General features: G+C 38.6%; 1 protein-coding gene across 2 annotated transcripts in view; it reads right to left on the bottom strand.

The window, feature by feature from the left end:
* Window positions 1-18,847, bottom strand: part of DCBLD1 (discoidin, CUB and LCCL domain containing 1) — a 60,997-nt gene that overhangs the window by 11,333 nt on the left and 30,817 nt on the right. For both annotated transcript variants that reach the window (XM_063097325.1, XM_063097326.1), the window contains exons 3-7: window positions 16,963-17,097; window positions 15,571-15,622; window positions 11,687-11,759; window positions 5,525-5,658; window positions 145-185 (exon numbers count right to left, since the gene is read on the bottom strand). In XM_063097325.1, the coding sequence (XP_062953395.1) occupies window positions 145-185; window positions 5,525-5,658; window positions 11,687-11,759; window positions 15,571-15,622; window positions 16,963-17,097 (435 nt within the window). The remainder of the gene's footprint in view (window positions 1-144; window positions 186-5,524; window positions 5,659-11,686; window positions 11,760-15,570; window positions 15,623-16,962; window positions 17,098-18,847) is intronic.

Raw genomic sequence — 18,847 nt, 5'->3', positions numbered from 1 at the left:
TAAGTCATGGAAAATTCGGTACAATGTGGTCTGACAAAAAAAGGAAAAAAAATCTTTTAAACTTAAAATCTGAGGGGTTGGAGGAATAAACTACCACTGAAGAATTTTAAAATAGCAAATTCTTAAGGAAAGCATAATCCTTACCATTGGAGGTAAACAGAAATCTCTTGTCTGACAGGGAACCACTGAAACAATAAAGATAAACATGAGGTGAGCTGCTTAACCAGATCTTAGTGACTGATACAGAGCTGTGTCCCAGGCTCATACAGCCTTCCCACATGGATCCTCCCAATGCCCCTGCAAGGCCACTGCTATTATCTCCATCATCAGCATTCTGTAGGTCAGGAAACTCAGGCCCATGGAAGGAAAGCAACTTTTCTAAACTCATCAAGATGACAAGGCCCAGGACTCTGAGACACTGCTTTTGAATCAAAACCTGTGCAGTTTCCATCATGCCATATTTATCGGGAAGGAATGTGAAGATAAATAGTCTCAGGAACAACTTTCAATCCCCATTAATTAATACATAATGATGGAGGCAGAAAGGATTACTGCCCTGAAATCTCCCTTTGCTTTAGCAGGCGTTTTAAAGCATTCCACTTTGTTTTTCATTGTCAACAAGAAAGGGGGAAGCCTGGCCACTTTTAGAAGAAATAGCATGTCATTTCTAGCTGTCTTCTGTATTCTTTTCCTGAGGGGTCTTGCCCCAGAAATGTTGCTCCAGGGACAGCCTCAGCCCTGTCTCTCTCTCCTCAGACACACTCCAACCTAGTGTAACAGCCAGCACCAAGTCATGAACCAGTTCCTGCTTCTGGAGAAAATGCGTAGCATCTCAGCAGCCTGGCCGGGGCCCTCCATCTGGCCTCGATCCTCTGGCCTCGATCCTCTGGCCTCTTGACACTTGTGGTTCTACACCTTGTATCACTCTCACAGAGGAACTTACTGAATCAACCTTGCTCTGTAGTTGTCTCCATCAGTGCAGAAGAGATTCCTAAGACCCAAGATCATATCTGCCCTTTAAAAAATCCCTCACCAAGTCAGTGGTATAAAAAATACATAGAATCAATGGAAAATTTAGATTTCTCATTGCTACTTTTATGTGCATAGTACTTACTATATTAGATACTAAGTTAAACACAAAAAGGGAGACACCACTGCTGTGTTTAATTATCTTACAATCAGAGGCTGGCCAGTTAGCTCAATTGGTTAGAGTGCTGCCTTGTAATGCCAAGGTCAAGGGTTCAGGTCCCTGTATCGGCCAGCCACCAAAAACAAACAATTATTTTACAATTAGAGTACTGCTTATCATTTAAAATGTTTAACTCTGAATTATAACAAAGAATAATGGACAGAGAGAGAATTAAAACATGAGACATACGGAGAACTCAAAATACTCTGGCCAAGAGTACAAGCACCTTCCCATCAAAAGCTCTTTTTAGAAGTAACAGGTAGTAAAACTCTCTGGAATTAATTTTCTTTCACATTCTTTCTCTATTCTCAGGCTCCCTAAGCCCTGGCATTCTACATAAAGATTGTGTTATAATGTCTGCACTGAATATAATGCAGGCACCAATCATTCCTCCCATCAGAAAACTCAGATCCACTCGGGACTTGCCTAAGGTCACAGTTAGCGACCACACTGGGACAAGGACCTAGCTTTCCTGACTGTTAAAGAATGTTGCACATTGTTGCAAACCTTTTAAAAATTTTTATTAAGATTTAATTAGCGTCTCTTTTTTGTCTGACTTTTTTCATTTTCTCTAATGTTCCTGCACTAAATGTTAGACATGAAATGTGCCCCAAATAAGCCCAAATAACACCACTGCAACCCTGAGAGCCTTAAGCTCGCTCCCACTGCCATGATATATGGAAATTTTTATTTTTTGTTGTTGATCAAAGAGAACAAATAACGGAAAGAAAAATAAATTTGGAGTTACCCCTAAGAAGAAGACATCAAAAAAACCTCTGCTTCTAATAGCTCTCTGCCTGGTTTTCCTCCATTATCAGCTAGAATATGTTTTTCCATTTCACTTACTAAATTAATTAAATCCAACCACTTAAAGAATTCTATAGGTAAATAAGCCTCCTCTTTTAAAAATGAAAACACCCTAGGAGAGTTAGGGTTCTGAAGCATTCACACCTTAGGGTGAATGAATCTAAACCAATTACAGAAATAAGAAGCCTCCCACACAGAGGGTGTCAGCCACACCCCTTTGATGTCTGCATCCAGTCCAGTGAAGACTACCAAGCCTCTGCCGGACGCCCCGTGGGATCCCCTGCCAGAATGAAAGGGGTGTCACGGGCCTGACCAAGCCCCACCCTCCCTCTGTCCTTATCCCCCCTCCCTTTCTCCCTCCCCGCTTCTCCTCTCTCCCTCCCCTCAACTGCTCTGCAACATCTTAGAATGTAAAAAATAATGATAATCATAAGCATAAATTATTTAAAAATTTAAAAAAAGAAAAGAAAAAAGAAGCCTCCCAGAGGGCTACAGAAGCATTCAAGAAAAATCTGATGTCAACAGAAAGAAAGGCTTCCCCTTCTGACAGTCAGAGCCATCATCCTCTGGATGAGGTCACTCCTTCCTGATTCCATTCTGGTCTCCTCAGATCAAGGAAGTGACCTGACCCAGGATAAATCCCAGAAGAGCCCTGGCTATTTGCTTTGGGACCCCTTTTTCCTCAGCTGTAATGCTTCCTTCTGTGTTTTTTCCTGAATGGCAAACAACCATGTGTGGGAACATAAGTTCAATGACCGCACGTAAAGTGGTTTCCCAACAACAAAACAACACAGATAACAACAACTGCTCCCTGAAGATTTGGGAATCTCAGTGAGTGGAAGAGACTGTATTAACATACAATTTACTCTTTGCTCAGTGCAAAAGAACAGTGCAAAATCACAGAGCTAGAATGAGGAACGGGCCTTGAGATAATTCTGGACTTTCCAGGTACTCCCACCAAAACAAGAATCAGACAATTGGTTCAAATAACTATATGGAATATGGAGCAAAGCTTTTTCTAATTTATTAATAGTTTATATTTCTGTACTCTTCTTTTTGCATGGAAGTTTAATTTCAAATTATATAAAAGTTATATGTATTGTCTTAGGTCCAGTTGATGCAGAAGTAATTGAGAGCATTAAAGTCTACTTTGATTCAATAGTTTTGATAATTTTTGTTCAAAAGTAAAATAAAATCCAAAGAGTACAGTTAAACTTTTTACTATCCTATTTTCCTACAAAAGAAGCATTCAAATATATGCAAACATAGGCAAGAGTTTCCAAAAACACAAATTTAAAGCCAAAAGCCAGTTTTCATTCCTATTTGTTGGGAGATAGCAGTTCTAACAAATTTAGGCCAGAGTCTATTATCTTCCTGAAACAGCACCCTAGTATCAATAGAAGAAACCATCAAAAAACATAAAAAGAAATAGCGCCTCAAAAGTCAAGGTCAAGCTGACATTTAAAGTCTTACTGTGCATAAATAATTGCTTTTACTATAAATGAGGATGCAAATTTTAAAATAAAATTTTAATGTTTTAAAGAGTTTGAGGTAAATATAGATGTGGAGAAAATATATGTGTGTGTGTGTATAATTTTATTTGTTTGAGAAAGGACTTTAATTTCTAAAGGCATCCTGTTACTAAACTGTTAGATCTTAAACTTTGGCACAAACTTAGAGACTAATCTGCCTTTGAATGTTTAGATAATACCAAAAGAACACTTTGTGGCTCTCACAGCTGACAATCCTATCTAGAAAAGGAAAGTAAGAGGGAAGGCCACTGCAGGCGGAGAACACCACTACTGACAGGTAAGCTGCACGTCCAAGTGTGTGGCGCGCACCCTGTCCTAGGTGGGGAAATGTCTTCTCCTCTGTTGACTACACACAGCATTGCCTGAATTGCTTGTGAAAGAGTTAGATTGGAGCACCCTCTCCAGTTACCCACACCCTGGCCCCAGACCTTGGAACTGCCAGTGAGAGGCTCTGCCTTCTCCTCAGCCTCCCACCAGCCAGCCCGCTACTGTGAGCGTGGGGTACCAATACTCACCACGACTCCTCCCCAGCGTCCCTCCTCGGGCCTTGACTCTACCCCCATACTTCCTCTAAGCCTGTTCCTGACTCCCACCAAACCCAAAGCTTGCCTCCTTCATGAGGTGACCTAATCGACCTCTCCCCTAACTCAGTCACTGCCTCCTATTCCCTCCCATGAGCGCAGGCCAACACCCCCTATCCTGAAATACGTTTCAGTCCCAAAGTTTACCTGTGAGTTCATAAATTGGTTCTTTGGAACTTAAAACATATTTTCCTAAAAAAACAATGTTATAACTTGTGGTCAGGACACCTATTTGACCTGCAACACTGCTAACTATAATACATTTAAATAAAAAGTAGAAGGGGGAGGGGAAATATTATTGTATAACCTTCCCAAACTGACATTAGAGTCACCATATCAGTGCTGACTTGGGAACTTATCCACCACCCATAATGTGATTTTTACCAGATAAGGTGGTCCACAATGCATTGTGAGAATGGAACAGTAAAAGAGGATCACGTTCTTTCTGCATGCAAGAGGGGACTAGGGCAAAACGCCAGGGCAGGGGGAGATCTTCACACAGATTCGTGAGTGGTAGAAGATATAGGGCCTGACTTACTTTTTCCCACTTCTGGATCCCAAAATGCCTATAGCCTCTGTCTTATGCCTTATTCTTGGGACCCAGACCAGGTGGAAACCTGTCCAAAAAAAACACAGTGTCGCAGCAGCAGAAAGACATTTCCAGGGGCAAATAGGCAACGAGGGGGCGTTTCTCCCTCACTTGGTTTCCACTCGAGGGGAGCCACCCACTTGACCACTCAGAGCTGCCACATGTGTGGACGTCTGTACCACGTGGTGGCCCTATAATGAGTTCTACACAGCTCTAGTTTCTACTTTCAAGAGGCTGAGGAAATCTGAAAGTATGAAAAGTTTAGGCTGACCCGTTTAATGCTATTGACAAATTTTTTTCTTATGGACTAAAAAGAACAGAAGATGACACAAAACCAAGAAGCTAACAAAGTGAACAAAAGTCATCTTTTTTCACTTCCAAGCTAAGATTCATCATTAAGAGATTGTCTCTAGGAATCTTCTAGGGAGCTCCATGGTTCTGTAGGGGTTTATTTCAATTCCCTGTCTCCATCAGTATCTTAGGTAGTACTGAAGATAACCAGTAATTTACTGAAGCTGTAAAAAACAAAAAAGAAACAAGCCTTTATTTTCTATCACTAAAGCACCCAAGAGTAAAAAAGACTCCTCTGCCATGGGGCTTCAGATGGGTGCCCTTTTAATTTACATGTCAGCATAGCCACTGAGCTTTTTTATTGCTACATTTATCTTGCACAGAGAGACCATAAATGCTGCTCTAAGCTCTCACACATATTTTTCCCAGTTGAGAATCCCTTGGTATCACATCCCTGCTGTCCTTTTGAAACTGTGAGCTGATTAATTATGCCTTCAGGGTTACCTTCCACTCAGAACAAAAGACAAGTACTTACTCCCGCGACAGCACACCATTGGCCAGGACTCCCTCATATCGGCTGATCCCTTTCCGCTGAAGCACGCTGATCTGGCCCCCCAGTTCATCTGCAATTATTCCCGCATGGATGGCAGCTTTGCACAACAAAGAGGTCTGAAACACAGCAACATCATCATTCATAGCTAACTTAAGAACACATTTACACTATGGTTGGAGTTTTCTGTTTTGTGTCTGTGGTAATGTATAGTAGTGGCCCCCAAAGAATAACACCTTCTGGTGGCCATGCTTTTGTGTAGTCACCTCGCACACTGATCTGAACTGGACCCTGTGGCTTGCTTTGTTCTCCTGCAGATAACACAGGCCAGCCAACTGCCACACATGGGAGTGAAGCCACCGTACAGACCCTCCAGCACAGCTGATCTGCCCTGTGATGGCAGCCTCAGGAGCAATTCCAGGCTGGAGGAACTTAACCCATCAGCCCCAGCTGCTCACCTACAAACCCATCAGCAAATAAAATGGCTGTTATTTCAAGCTACTAAATTTTGGGGCGGCTTGTTAAACAGAAATAAATATCAGATCCAGTTTCTTATACTGAGGTTACCAGATGCACTTATTAAATATCATTTGAGAAGGTGAATCTAACATACCACAGGTTCATTTTTTAATTAAGTGTGAGATTTAACATGACATCAAAACCAAAATGGTAGTGACGGCCAGAGAACACTAAATGGAACAGAAAACTTTTTTTTTTTTTTCTTTTTCTTTTTTGTGGCTGGCTGGTATGGGGATCTGAACCCTTGACCTTGGAGTTATACGGCTGCATTCTAACCAACTGGTACAGATTAGTTGACAAAGTTCTTAGAGGGAAGATGAACAGCTCAGGGCCCACAGCCCCCACCTCATTTCCTGAATCTCCTCAGAGAGTCAAACAGCCGGTGCCTGCTCCGCCCTGCACGGCCAGTCTGAGACTCCCACAGGCTGCTGACCGTGCTGACAAACCAGGCAGGAGCACCTGACCGGCTCTGATGAACAGACAGTTGGTTGCAGAATTGGAGCTGGCTCCATCGGGAAGTAGGGCTACAGAAACCACTAGGACTCTTCCATGGAATGCCTAGTCCCATAGGTCCCTAAGCACAGGCTTGTGTGGGAGGATAATAAGGCAGTCAGGACCAGGACTGAGAGGCTGAGAAAGATCATTTTCTAAACAAAATTTAGCTATGCTCCACTTCTCCATGACAGCTAATGCCAAAAAAGAGAAGCAGCTCATGAGCCTGTGTCTCAACAAGTAGACTTAGGAATTTCCTTGTGCTGATGACAATGCTGTTTATCTTATTTGCAGTGGAAAAATTCCCTTAGATTTAGGTTACAATATTAGGAGGACCTTATAATTAATGTTGTTGCAATATGAGAATTTTTGTGACCTTCAATGCAGAGAGTTCATATTTCCCAAAGTACATTAGATTTGGCGAAGTAAGTCAGTTTTGCAATAACTACTATCATAGCCAAAAAGCAAGGGAAGACTTCACAACAGAAAAGAAATATGCTGAAACACAGATGCAGAAACTACCCTTCCTGATTTGGGGGGAAGAGGAAGAAAAAGAGGAAGGAGGAAGAGAAGGAGAATTATGAGAATTATTATTTTTCCTGAATTTTCTCATTAAAAAGCTTTCTCATCACTGGTTTGTACTCTTGGGGTACAGAATGGAGGAGCCAATTGTAAAGGAAATTCAGCAATTTAGCTTGACACGCTGGCTCTGACTCTTCCTCTACTAGTATGCTCAAGTCATTTCCCTGCTCTTGACCTTGCTCCCCAATTCATCTGGACAATGAAAAGGCTGAACTGGATGTTGTCTAGTATCTTTTCTGAAGGCCTGTCACCTTGTGATTCTAAAAGGTACCCAGTGTACTTTTATAGGATCCATTCAGGCCTATCTCCTTTTCTAAGTCCCAGCATGTAAACATCAACAATCCAATGTTCTGCTGGGCATCTACTCCCACTGTCCTTGGGATCATCTGTCTTCCTTGGAATTCTGTCTGAGGTCTTCATCCCAGCAGATGGTCTTCATCCCAGGAGCCCTGCCCTGCATAGAGTGCTCACTGGACCTGGCATGTACAAGGGCCTCCTTGGTTATCAGAGGACAGATTCACAGGTCAGCAAGGAACAGGACCTACCAGCACCACTGGCCAACAAATATTCTCATTTCCCACAGTACCCAGTATTGAGGGAATCCAGTGGTATATAACCTTTTTATGGAATTTACTTAATTGCAGCTTACCTTTTTCCATAATATTAAGTGCAAGCCAGAGGCCCTCCAAGAGAATAGCCACCAGGTATGGCTATCATATTATTATGATAAAATTACCAGTCTTTTCAGGATTATTTCCTTTAAAAAAAAAAAAATCACTCCCTCACCCAACCAACTTTAACAAGATTGACACTTAGGCTTATTTAAGTTGTGGTTTTTTGGGGGTAATAATTTTTAAAATTCATACTCGAAACTGATTTTTAAAAATTTGCTTTTGAACAGTCGTACAGTTTATACTTTGATTTTTTCAGCATTTTTTTTTTTTGGCAGTTGGCCAGTGTGTGGATCTGAAACTTTGACCTCATTGTTATCAACACTGCTCTAACCAATTGAGCTAAGAGGCCAGCCTCTAGGGATTTTTGAAGTTTAAGTCTCACTGAAATGCAAATATAGGAAAGCCACATCACTGGTCTATGTTAATTAGTGAATTGCCTTAAAGAAAATTTATTAACTCAATGAAATAATTTAAATGTAAAAATTTTTCAGGAAGGGGAATACAATGGACAGCCAATGCCAACACCTACATGATGGCTCAGGCACTCACAGGTGTATTGTATTATCTACAATAAACCTTTCTAAAGTTCACTGAGCCACAAAAATGGCCAAAGGGATTAGCATGAGGTAAGACTAAAATAACTTTCCAAGCGATTATCAAATCATCCCAGAATTGGAGCATTTTCTTAAATCTTTCTTTAGGAAAAATCAACGTGTACTGAAAAGTATTGATGACAATGTATTAAAAGAAGTTTAGTATATAAGTAAACATTTTAGATTGCATTTAATAAAACATGAACAGAAAACAGTAAGGCGGCATAAATAAAGCACATGCTTTTAATGTTGGAGGAATGATGGTAAAATGTTAAAGTATAAAATTACATTCCTCCTATCATATGAATTGTTCCTATGTTGCCACATTATTCATAATTATCATATTAATAGCATTTTCTTTATACAAGTAATATTTATTCATTACAGAAATGTTAGAAAATATAAAAAATAAAAATCACCCATATTTTGCCATCACCCAGAGATAATCACTCACTACTATAATGTATTTCCCTCAGGCTTTTCATGGATGTGTATAAGAGGCCCAGTTTCTCCCCTTTTCTACCTAAACCAGGAATACACTATGCATATGTACTGTCTTTATTTTACAAAACATCTTGAACACTTTTGGGAAAGAAGAGTTACTGAAACAAATTAAGTGATGTGTTCCACTTAAGAGCAGACGGTACAGTCAGCAGGCTTGGGAGAAGGTGCAGAGAGAAAAGCTGTTCTGGGGGCAGGTGAGGCAGATCGTAAAGGGAAGCCCATACTACTTTGCTGGCATGGGAAGCAAACACCAATACGATGCCTTAATTCATCAGTCAAGGAAACAGAATCACAGAATCTGAAGAATTCAAAAAGACCTTTACAATTTCCTGCTTATACCTCCTGACAGACCACCCCCATCTCCACCCTGCAGCACCCCTTCCCACACATATACAGTCCATCCCTGACAAATGGTTCTAACATCTGCATCTGACATTTCCAGTGCAGATTATGATTAGGAACTCATTGTTTCTCGAGACATTCTATCTCATTTTGCAATGTTCAATTATTCCTTATATGCAACTAAAATTGGCCTCCCTAAACTTTTATCCACTCATCCTAGTTCTGCCTTTTCAAGCCACGTAGAATAAACCAATGCCTTTTCCACAATATCTCTTTAAGACAACATATTCTTCTCTGACACAGAGCCCCTGCTTCTTTAACAGCTCCTCTAGCAACTTATTTTACAAATTCTGTCATGCTGACCTACAGGATATGCTTTGGTTGTGCAAAAGATTATTCCCTTCCAGAAAAGACTTGCTACAACTGAACACATTTTCTAAGATGAAGGCATGTGGAGGCAGACTCTAAGATAAGCCTCATGATCCCTGCCTCCTGGTATTCCCCTGGGTGTAATTCCCCTGAATGTGGGCAGGAACTATGACTTTCTTCTAACTAATAGAATATGGCAAAGGTGATGGGACACCACTCCCATAACAAACTTACATAAGATTATAACCTGTCTTGTTAGGAGACTCTCCCTTGCTCGCTTTGAGGAAGCGAGCAGCTGTACTAGGAAAGCCCACATGGTAAGTAGGTGATGTGGCCTCTGGCCAAAATCCAGGAATAAATTGAGGCCCTCCATCCAACAACGCAGAAGTAACTGAATGCTGCCAACATCATGTGAGCTCAGAAGATCTTACATCAGTTGAACCTCAGGTGAGACTGCAACCCTGGTTGACATCCTGATTGCACTCCTGTGAGACCCTAAAGCAGAGAACCCAGCCCAGCCATGACTGGACTCCTGACCCACAGAATGTGAGAGATAATAAATACGTGTTGTTTTAAGCCTCTAAGTTTGTGGCAATATTGTTATGCAGCAAAAAATATCTAATACACCCATAATATGAAGACACACAAAAAAGGCACTAATCAGACTTCTTTGAAAAAATTAGCTTTCAAAATACAAAACTTCCCTCTACATAAAATCATTCTAAAAGCAAATGGTACAAAACCAGTTAGTGAGTCAAACAGGAAACTTGCTTGCCAGCACTTGGAGATCATGTACTCAGATCTACCATGCAGGAAACCATTTACCTGTTACACTGAAAGAGAGAGCTCCAACAGGAGAAGGCAAGATAAATATCTAAGGTAAGATAAAACAATGCTACTTCTCTTATTGTACGTAATTCTTAAGTTACTTCACAAAACAGGAAAATAATAGATAAATACTTTCTACTGTTAGGGAAAAATCTATACTTCAACTTTTTATTTCTCTGATCATTTTTAACTTTTAATTTCCTGATCATTCAGGAATATCTTATGCCAAGTAAATTTTCAAACTGAGGTAGTGTGAATCACTTAAGATTCATACAATTTATAGGCCAAATGAAATCCTGTGTCAATCTTGTAAGTAAAGATAATAACAGGAAAAAAGAAACAAAAAGCAAGATAATGAAACCTGCCATTCCCAGAATCAGGATGTGCTACAAACAAAAATTAAAGTCAAGCCACCCCCTCAACCACAATGAATTATCCATCTCCTAGAACGTACACATAAAGGCTAATTTTTCCCCATGCATGAAGACACATAGAAGTAACTTTTAGAATACTTCCATCATTAAACAGATTTTCACATTTCTAGTAACTCAAGCCAATTCCCACAAGCCAGTCGGTAAACCCAACTATTTTAAATAGCAATGTAAATTTTTTAAAAATCAGGTAATAGATTTCCAGGACAGAAATCTGTAAACAGAAAGAAATGGAGAATTATGTATTTGGAGATAGGGTATATAGTTTAGAAAAATGATTTCCTGGGAATTAATTTTTCTCTGGAATCAACATAAATAACCCAGAGAGTCTCATTAAGCATAAGAACCTGGGATTCAGGAAGGAAGGGGAATAATACATAGAGTAGGGCAGATGGCTTCAGCGGCACCAGACACAATGTCCCCATTCTGTGATGTGACTATTCATGTCCTTGGCTCTATAACATGAACCAATTGGAATGTTAAAAGAAAGAAATGAATTACAGTAAAATGGTTGCAAATCTATGACCTCTTATAAAAAGTAGATGGAATAATACTCTTAGGTTTTGAAAAGGTTTTGTTTTTCATTTCATTTACAGTATGCTTAACTGGAAATGCTAGAAATAGGAATGAGTGCATGGAAAACCTTGGTTTTTATACTTATTATTTCATTTCATTTATTCTCAGAGAGGAGAGAATCATGCATCTACCTAGAGTTGTATATCGCATTTGACTTTACTTTGTAATGAATTCAGGCAGGGTAACCAGCACTTACTTCTTCTAATTCCCTCTCTGCCATTACCCTCAATTACTTACATCTCTATATCCGTCCATCGTGTTCCCAGAAATGTCTCCTGCTATGTCTTTACAACCAGCTGGACAGAATTTGCTAGATAAAAAAAAATAAAGAATTTATATGTTATTAAATTATACTTAAACAAAAAAGTATTAAATTATACTTACATTTAAAAAGTATTTTCTCTCCTCCATAGAATATGTGGAAATATCTTGCTTAAATGGTAAATCAGAAGCCTGATTTGTATAAATACAGATTGATCTAAAATGTTGATCTGAAGGCAAGTTTTACACAATAATTATTTGGTTTATATAAGGAGTCACCACAAACTCTATTAAACAGTGAGTCTCTCCATTGCACTTTGATTTTAAGATGCCCCAGAAGTATATTTAAGAAAAAAGGAAGCACAGTAGGGTGACTAGGTTAACAGATAAGTTTTGTATATTACATAACAGCCAGAAAAGAGGATTTAAATGTTTTTGCCATATAAATGATAAATGCATGAGATGCATTTCGGTAATTGGCCACAATAATCAACCATATTGTATATTGACAAAATAAAATTAAAAAAAAAGCAATAAATATATAAATAAAAAGATAAAAAGATAAAAAAAGATAAATGCATGAGATGACCGATACATTAACGACCCTGACCCAAGTATTATACAACATATATATCAAAATATTAGATTGTACTTCATAAGTATATACAATTACAATGTGTAAGTTAAAATTTAAAAAAAGAAAAAAGGAAAATTTCTAAACATTATATATAGTATGATCTCATTTTTATAAAAAAGAAATATTTAAAATATGTAACAATTTATGTTTTCTATGGATAAAAAGAAGACAAGGAAGAATATTTGAGGATTTTCTCTGGGAGTAGAATTGTGAGGAATTTTCAATATACCCAAATTTTATCATTTCCACATGTAATGAACAGAAAAAATTATGAATGAGATATTTTACTTTCTTTTCTTTCTTTCTTTCTTTCCTTTTTTTTTTTTTTAACTTAGTCTCCAAAATCTGGGGCTGTATTTTATACCTACAGCACATATCAATTTAGACTCACCGAAGTTCAAGTGCTCAATAATGACATGTGGCTAGTGGCTACCATATGGGACAGTACCGGTCTATGTTAGTTATGAATTACTTATACAATAAGGAAAAAAAAGATATATTTTAAAATTAGGATTCCATTTACTTAACAGTCATTTTTCAAGAATCTTTCCAGAAACATGTTATGGCATGTAATGTGGTTGAAGGGTCGGTCTTGGTGTCAGGGGTAGGGTAACCCAAGCTCCGGCACTACCTAGCTAGCTGTGTGACCCTGAATATTGCAAATAATCCCTCTTAGATTCAGTTTCTTCATTTCTAGTTACTTCAAGCATCAACATGGATGGAAGGATGGAAGGATGGATGGATGGAAGGAAGGAAGGAAGGAAGGAAGGAAGAAAGAGCCACAATAATAAGTTGAACTTTCAGAAGGAGAGAACAGAACTATGGTTAGTAGAGGTGGGAAAGGGAGACGGAGAGGGGTTAGGGAGAAATTGGTTAATGGACATGAAGAATAATTGTGATTTGTAATGATGAACAAGCTAATAATACTGATTTGATCATCACATACTGTACACAAATACTGATAGTCAACTCTGTACCCCATCTATACCCCATAAATATGTATAATCAATTATGTTTCAATTAAAAAATAAAATTAGATTTAAAAAATATCAATAGGATATGAGGGACAGGTAGATACATCTAAGAAAAGCATGCAAAAAGAAAGCCAAAGTATTATAAGAACAGTGACAGCTTCGAAGATGAATACCTTGTGCCCTTGTTTCTATATATACCACTTTACAATAATGCTTAATTAGTTTGTTTAAAAAGAGTGTACCAGCCCAAACAGATTCCAAAATAGCAGATGTTTTTATTTCATTTCCTCTCAGCTTCCTCTTGCTGACTTAGCAAATTATATGTGGAACAACAACTAATTATCAGAGCTTCCCAAATAAATGTTTCATAATTCTTTCTCACTGACCTGGAGTCCTGGCACTGCAGCAGTAATCAAGGAATTAAGAAACAAAATTAATGGGAATCCTACTACAGGTTCACAGTTCTTTAGAGCCAATTCCCTCAGAGCCAGATGTATTTCAGAATTCAGAATGTTCTGGATTTTAGAAAAGTAAAACAGTGCCTATGATGTAAGACCCCAGTGGGGTCTGCATACATAAATCAAAAACATTAATATCTGTGTCAAATGCATGAATAGTCATATTAACTAAAATACATAAAGACTAAATAGACTCGTGTTAATCTAGTCCAACTTCACTGTCAAATGAATTTAAGGTCACGTTAATCAGGTATTGTTGACAAATGAGTTACAAAGGCTTACAAAGCTTTCTATTTTTCAGAATTATGAATGAGGGATCATGGACATGTACTAGTTGTCATGCCTTATCTTTAACTAAATACTATAAAATGGCTGGGCTACAGCTTAGATGATCTGGCACCAAAATGGCACCCTGTATGTTTGAGTATATTCCCTTTCTTTAGGGGGACAGGAAATGACCCTTGATGCCTATAGGATGTATCACCACTGGGACTGTATAGGTGTAGCCAGAAAGACTTAGAGAATATCAGCATATGTGTATGTTGGGGACGTTGGATGAACAGTAACTTTACAAGGCAGCATTTAATTATTGCTCATCTTCATTTTTGTTTTTTCTCTACTAGACAGTACTAGTTAACACTAGAGTTGATCCTTCACATAAAACAATCTTGTTTATTAGAATGTCCAAATGTCTAAGATGGTTAGGACCAAGGGCTCTTGACGGTGACTCCCTTGGTACACTAATATGTATGTAGCCCTGGGCAAGTTACTTACTTGCTCTGTGCTTGGTTTTCAGGATATAACAGAACGTACCTTGTAGGCATGTTGGAACATTCACATGAGCTACTTATGTGCTAAGTGCAGAGAGTTGTACCTGGTACTAAGAAAGCACTCTACAGAGTTACATTTTTTTGTTAGTGTTGTTGACAGTGATCTCTAGACCAGTGGTCCTCAGTTGGCAGTGATTTGCTCACCATGAGAGATTTGGGAGACATTCTTGGTTATCACAACTGGAATGTAGAGGGTGGAGGCCAAGCATGTGCTAAATATCCAGCAATGCACAGGATGACCCTTCACAATGAAGAATTATCCAACCCAAAATGTCAACAGTGCCAAGGTAGAGAAATCCTGCCCTAGACTATTATACTTTATACATGAGGAAATGTATATCAAAGAGATTAAGTAGTTTTTCTAGTTAACATAAAGCTGGGTTGAAATTTTTCATCTCCTTATTCTTAGTAGATTTTTCTTTGGTGGGAAAGACAAAATGAACCTCCTTCCCATCTCCCCAGCTCATGCCACATCCCCCCCAAAATTACAAAAGTCACTTCCAAATGCTGGCCAAGAATAAAAATGCAGACCCAGTTATGGCTCATTGGTACTACAGTGGAACTCTGGGATCAAGCAAACTATGGCCTGTGGGCCAAATCCATCCTGCTGCTTATTTTTGTAAATAAAGTTTTATTGGAACACAGCCACAATCATTTGTTTATATATTGTCTATGGCTGCTTTTTTGCTGCAAAAGCAACAGAGATTGTATGAATAAATGCAGCAGAAACTGTATGACTTGCAAAACCTAAAATATTTACTATCTGCCCCTTGACAGAAAATGTTTGCTAACCTCTTGCTATATAAGAAGTCATTTCGAGTACTCCTTGTTAGTTATATCATGAATGATTTAAAACCATTTAAGTACAATAATTTAAGTACAATTTAACTGGTTTAATGTCAAGGAAAACAAAATGTTCAGCAACACGTGACTGCAGCCCCACTAGGACATCTATATTTACCTGTATTCTTTCTTCAAATAATGGTTAGCTCGTTCCAAACACGTTATTAAATCTGTCAGAAAGATAACTGCAATTAGCAAACTGAATGGAAATCGGGACACTCCTGTTGCAATAAGGATTTCTTTTTGAATGAAAAAGACAACTTTTAAAAAGCACTTATTATCTAGTTATCTGAATTTTCCTGTTTTAAAATAAGCAGAAACTGAGAACATTGTCCCCAGTATTTGATGGATTCCTTTCATTTCTCTTTTCTGCCACCAATGAGTTTTTCAGCGTTATTATCTAACGAATGATAATAGAATCTATTTTCAACAGGAAAACCAACACTGGTTAGTTGCTATCCACTACTTGCCTAAAAACATTATGTGTATAAACCTCTCCTGGTAGGGGAAAAACAATTTCAAAAGCCCAATGTGGTTCTTTGAAAAGGTTCCCAGGAATATTTTAGTTCAGCAATTTAGCCAGTGGCATTTAGTGACGCATAGACAGATGTTTACCGAGAACACCAAAAGCATATCAACTTTGATCAATTGGACTAAGTACTTAAAAGAGAGGGAGCTCTCTGGAGTCATTTATGGAACCAAAACAATACTCAGCAGTGGGGAAGCTAAGATACTGTGGATCTCGATGCATTTAGATCAACCTAGTATAGTGCCAAAAATATTCCACACTTGCTGTAACAGTTCTTTCTTTCTATAATAGTTCTTAGGGAGCAACATATGGTGAACACCGGCTACAGTGGGGCCTGCTGTGATCAGTCAGGTCTGATTGGCCCAGTGTGTAATGAATGGTGCACCCCCTTCCCAGCGTATTTCTGCCAAGGGGGACTGAGAGCAGCCACCCTGGGCAGACATAGAGTGGGCTGCATGGTAATTACTCCAGAGTGCAAGAGGCCAGGACAGGAGTTCACACTTTTCTCTCTCATCAGTGTTCATGTTTCCCTGCCCTTGTCTTCTGCTCAAATTTCAGCTCCACAGTTAAGATACCATGTGACGGTGACTTCCTCACCCTACCCATGCTATGCATACCTCTCATGCTGGTGCAAGTATGTGCTGAGGGTGGGGGTGGACCATTGGTTAAAAGGCTTGTCCCCTAAGCTAAGAAAGGGGTTGGGGGTTCTCCAGAGCCAGGCCTTAGAAGTGTCAGGAGGGCAGCCCCAAACATGTGCTATTCAAGGTTTCTAGGAAAAATGAGATCAACCCTATCTCACATAAGTCAGCTGCTCAATCTAACATGTGCTGTAAAATGATTCAGTTTGGACCTAACTACTTACAAAGGCACCGCATTCCTCACTTCCCTCACATCTTAATTCTTTCCAGGGACAGTGATAAGTAGCAAGAGAATTCTTAGACAGATAAGGTTTACAGATTTGTGTTGATTCTTCTGCTATACCTGGATGGTCGCTGCTGGCATATGTCAGCAAAAAGCCCCGACCAGAAATGTGGGATCCACTCTCAAAGCGAACAGTTACTTCACTTGTATTCAGCAAGAGTTCTTTGGGAACAGTCATACTTCCACAATACGGACCTAAAAGCAAAGCACACTTGTGGCACATTTCAAAATTTACACCAGCACAAACTGGCATGTGGGGTTTTTTTTCCCCTAAAAGGTGAAATTTACCAAACAACACATATGTAATTCTAATCTTTACTCAATTAAAATTTTGTTTGACATTGAGACTGATAATTTGTGACCGATTGTGAACTTGATTGTACAGCTACGCCAAGGGGAGAAAGTGGATTACTCTAGATAAGCAATAGGCTAGACTAGTTAATTGTGAACAAGCCAAGAGACAGGTTTTGTTTTTTTGTAAAAAAGAGACTAACAAAGTCAAATAAATTATGTAGTAAAAAAAAATTTATCACAAAAATTATATTCTAGGAACCTGCCAATTTTGCTAAAGGAAACTTTTTAGGAGGTTCCAGAATTAAAAGACTGCTTAATGCATGCTAAAAATCTTACTCACATGCAGTGTACACATTTAGCTCTCTCTTACAGTAACTTCTGGTTAACCCACATAATTTATTTTGATCTGTAAAAAATTTTGCCTTTCAAAGGGCAAAATTAGATTTGGAGCTTAAGAAAAAAAACCATCCTTCCTAAGACTTCTCAAGGTAAAGTTTACCTTGTAAATTGACATCTTGAAAGTCATGTATGCAAGATAATCTCTATAAAATAGGGATCAAGCAAATTTTGAAGAGAGGTATTCTTCATCAACTTCTCCCTAAATAAAACAATATGGAAACGGTCAACAGCAACAACAACAGTCGGGTTAAGGAAGGAAGAGGAGTGGAAGAAAAAGATACTCCAACTCAGTATGAATAAAACTGGGTCACACTAACCATTCAGGAGAAGATCATGAACACAGGTAAGCATTCCTCTCCTGGTGTGGGCTTACCCTTATGCCCCAAATCTCTGTTGTTCCCTGTTATTAAATTATAGTGAAATCTAAATAAAAGAGATCACTTCCCTTTTTAGAAACTCTCACCCTACTTAATTACTTACATGAGTCAATACTTGCAAATTGTTTAGCATAATACCTTGCACATACCGAGAGTTTGATAAGTGCTTGTTAAATAAATTAATTAATTAAAAAATAAACACCTAAATAATGTCTGTTTTCTCTTTAGGCTGTGTTCCATGGGGTAAGGAACTTATATATCCATCGCTTTATCTCCAGAAGATTGTATAGTACATGGCAAGTGGCAGCCTCCCAAATATTATTTGAATTGGGATGGATGGTTAGCTCAGTTAGTTACAGCACAGCTTTGTAACACCAAGGTCAAAGATTTGGTTCCCCATACCAGTCAGCCACCAAAAAACAAACAAACAAACAAACCCAATATTGTTGAAGTGAAATGTTCTATTTGCAACAGTTTGTAAAAGTAAAAGTGAATTAGAAAGATATGCAAATATTTTTAACTTTGTCATTTTGAAATACCATGGAGTGCTACCTGGTTAGCTCAGTTGGTTAGTTAGTGCCACCTTATAACACCAAGGCCACAGGTTCAGATCCCCATACTGGCCAACCGCCCAAAAAAAAAAAAAAAAAAAAAGGAAATGCCATGGAGAAGTCAGGAAGAGAAGTGTGTGGAGAGCAAGGAAAACAATTGCTGTAATGGATAATTTGGATTTTTATAAACTTTCGTATTGCTCACAAGCATGGTAGATAGGCAATTTAGACCAAAGCTATTTCTGTATAATGAAGTAGAATGATAAGTAGTTTTGCAAAATTAAAGTGAGTCAGATTGTTTGACTTTTCCAACTTACTCTCAAT

This window comes from Cynocephalus volans, chromosome 5 (genome assembly GCF_027409185.1).
Source record: "Cynocephalus volans isolate mCynVol1 chromosome 5, mCynVol1.pri, whole genome shotgun sequence".
Taxonomy (NCBI): Eukaryota; Metazoa; Chordata; class Mammalia; order Dermoptera; family Cynocephalidae; genus Cynocephalus; species Cynocephalus volans.
Note: the sequence above shows the minus strand (reverse complement) of the source record. Positions and strands in the feature narration are given on the sequence as shown.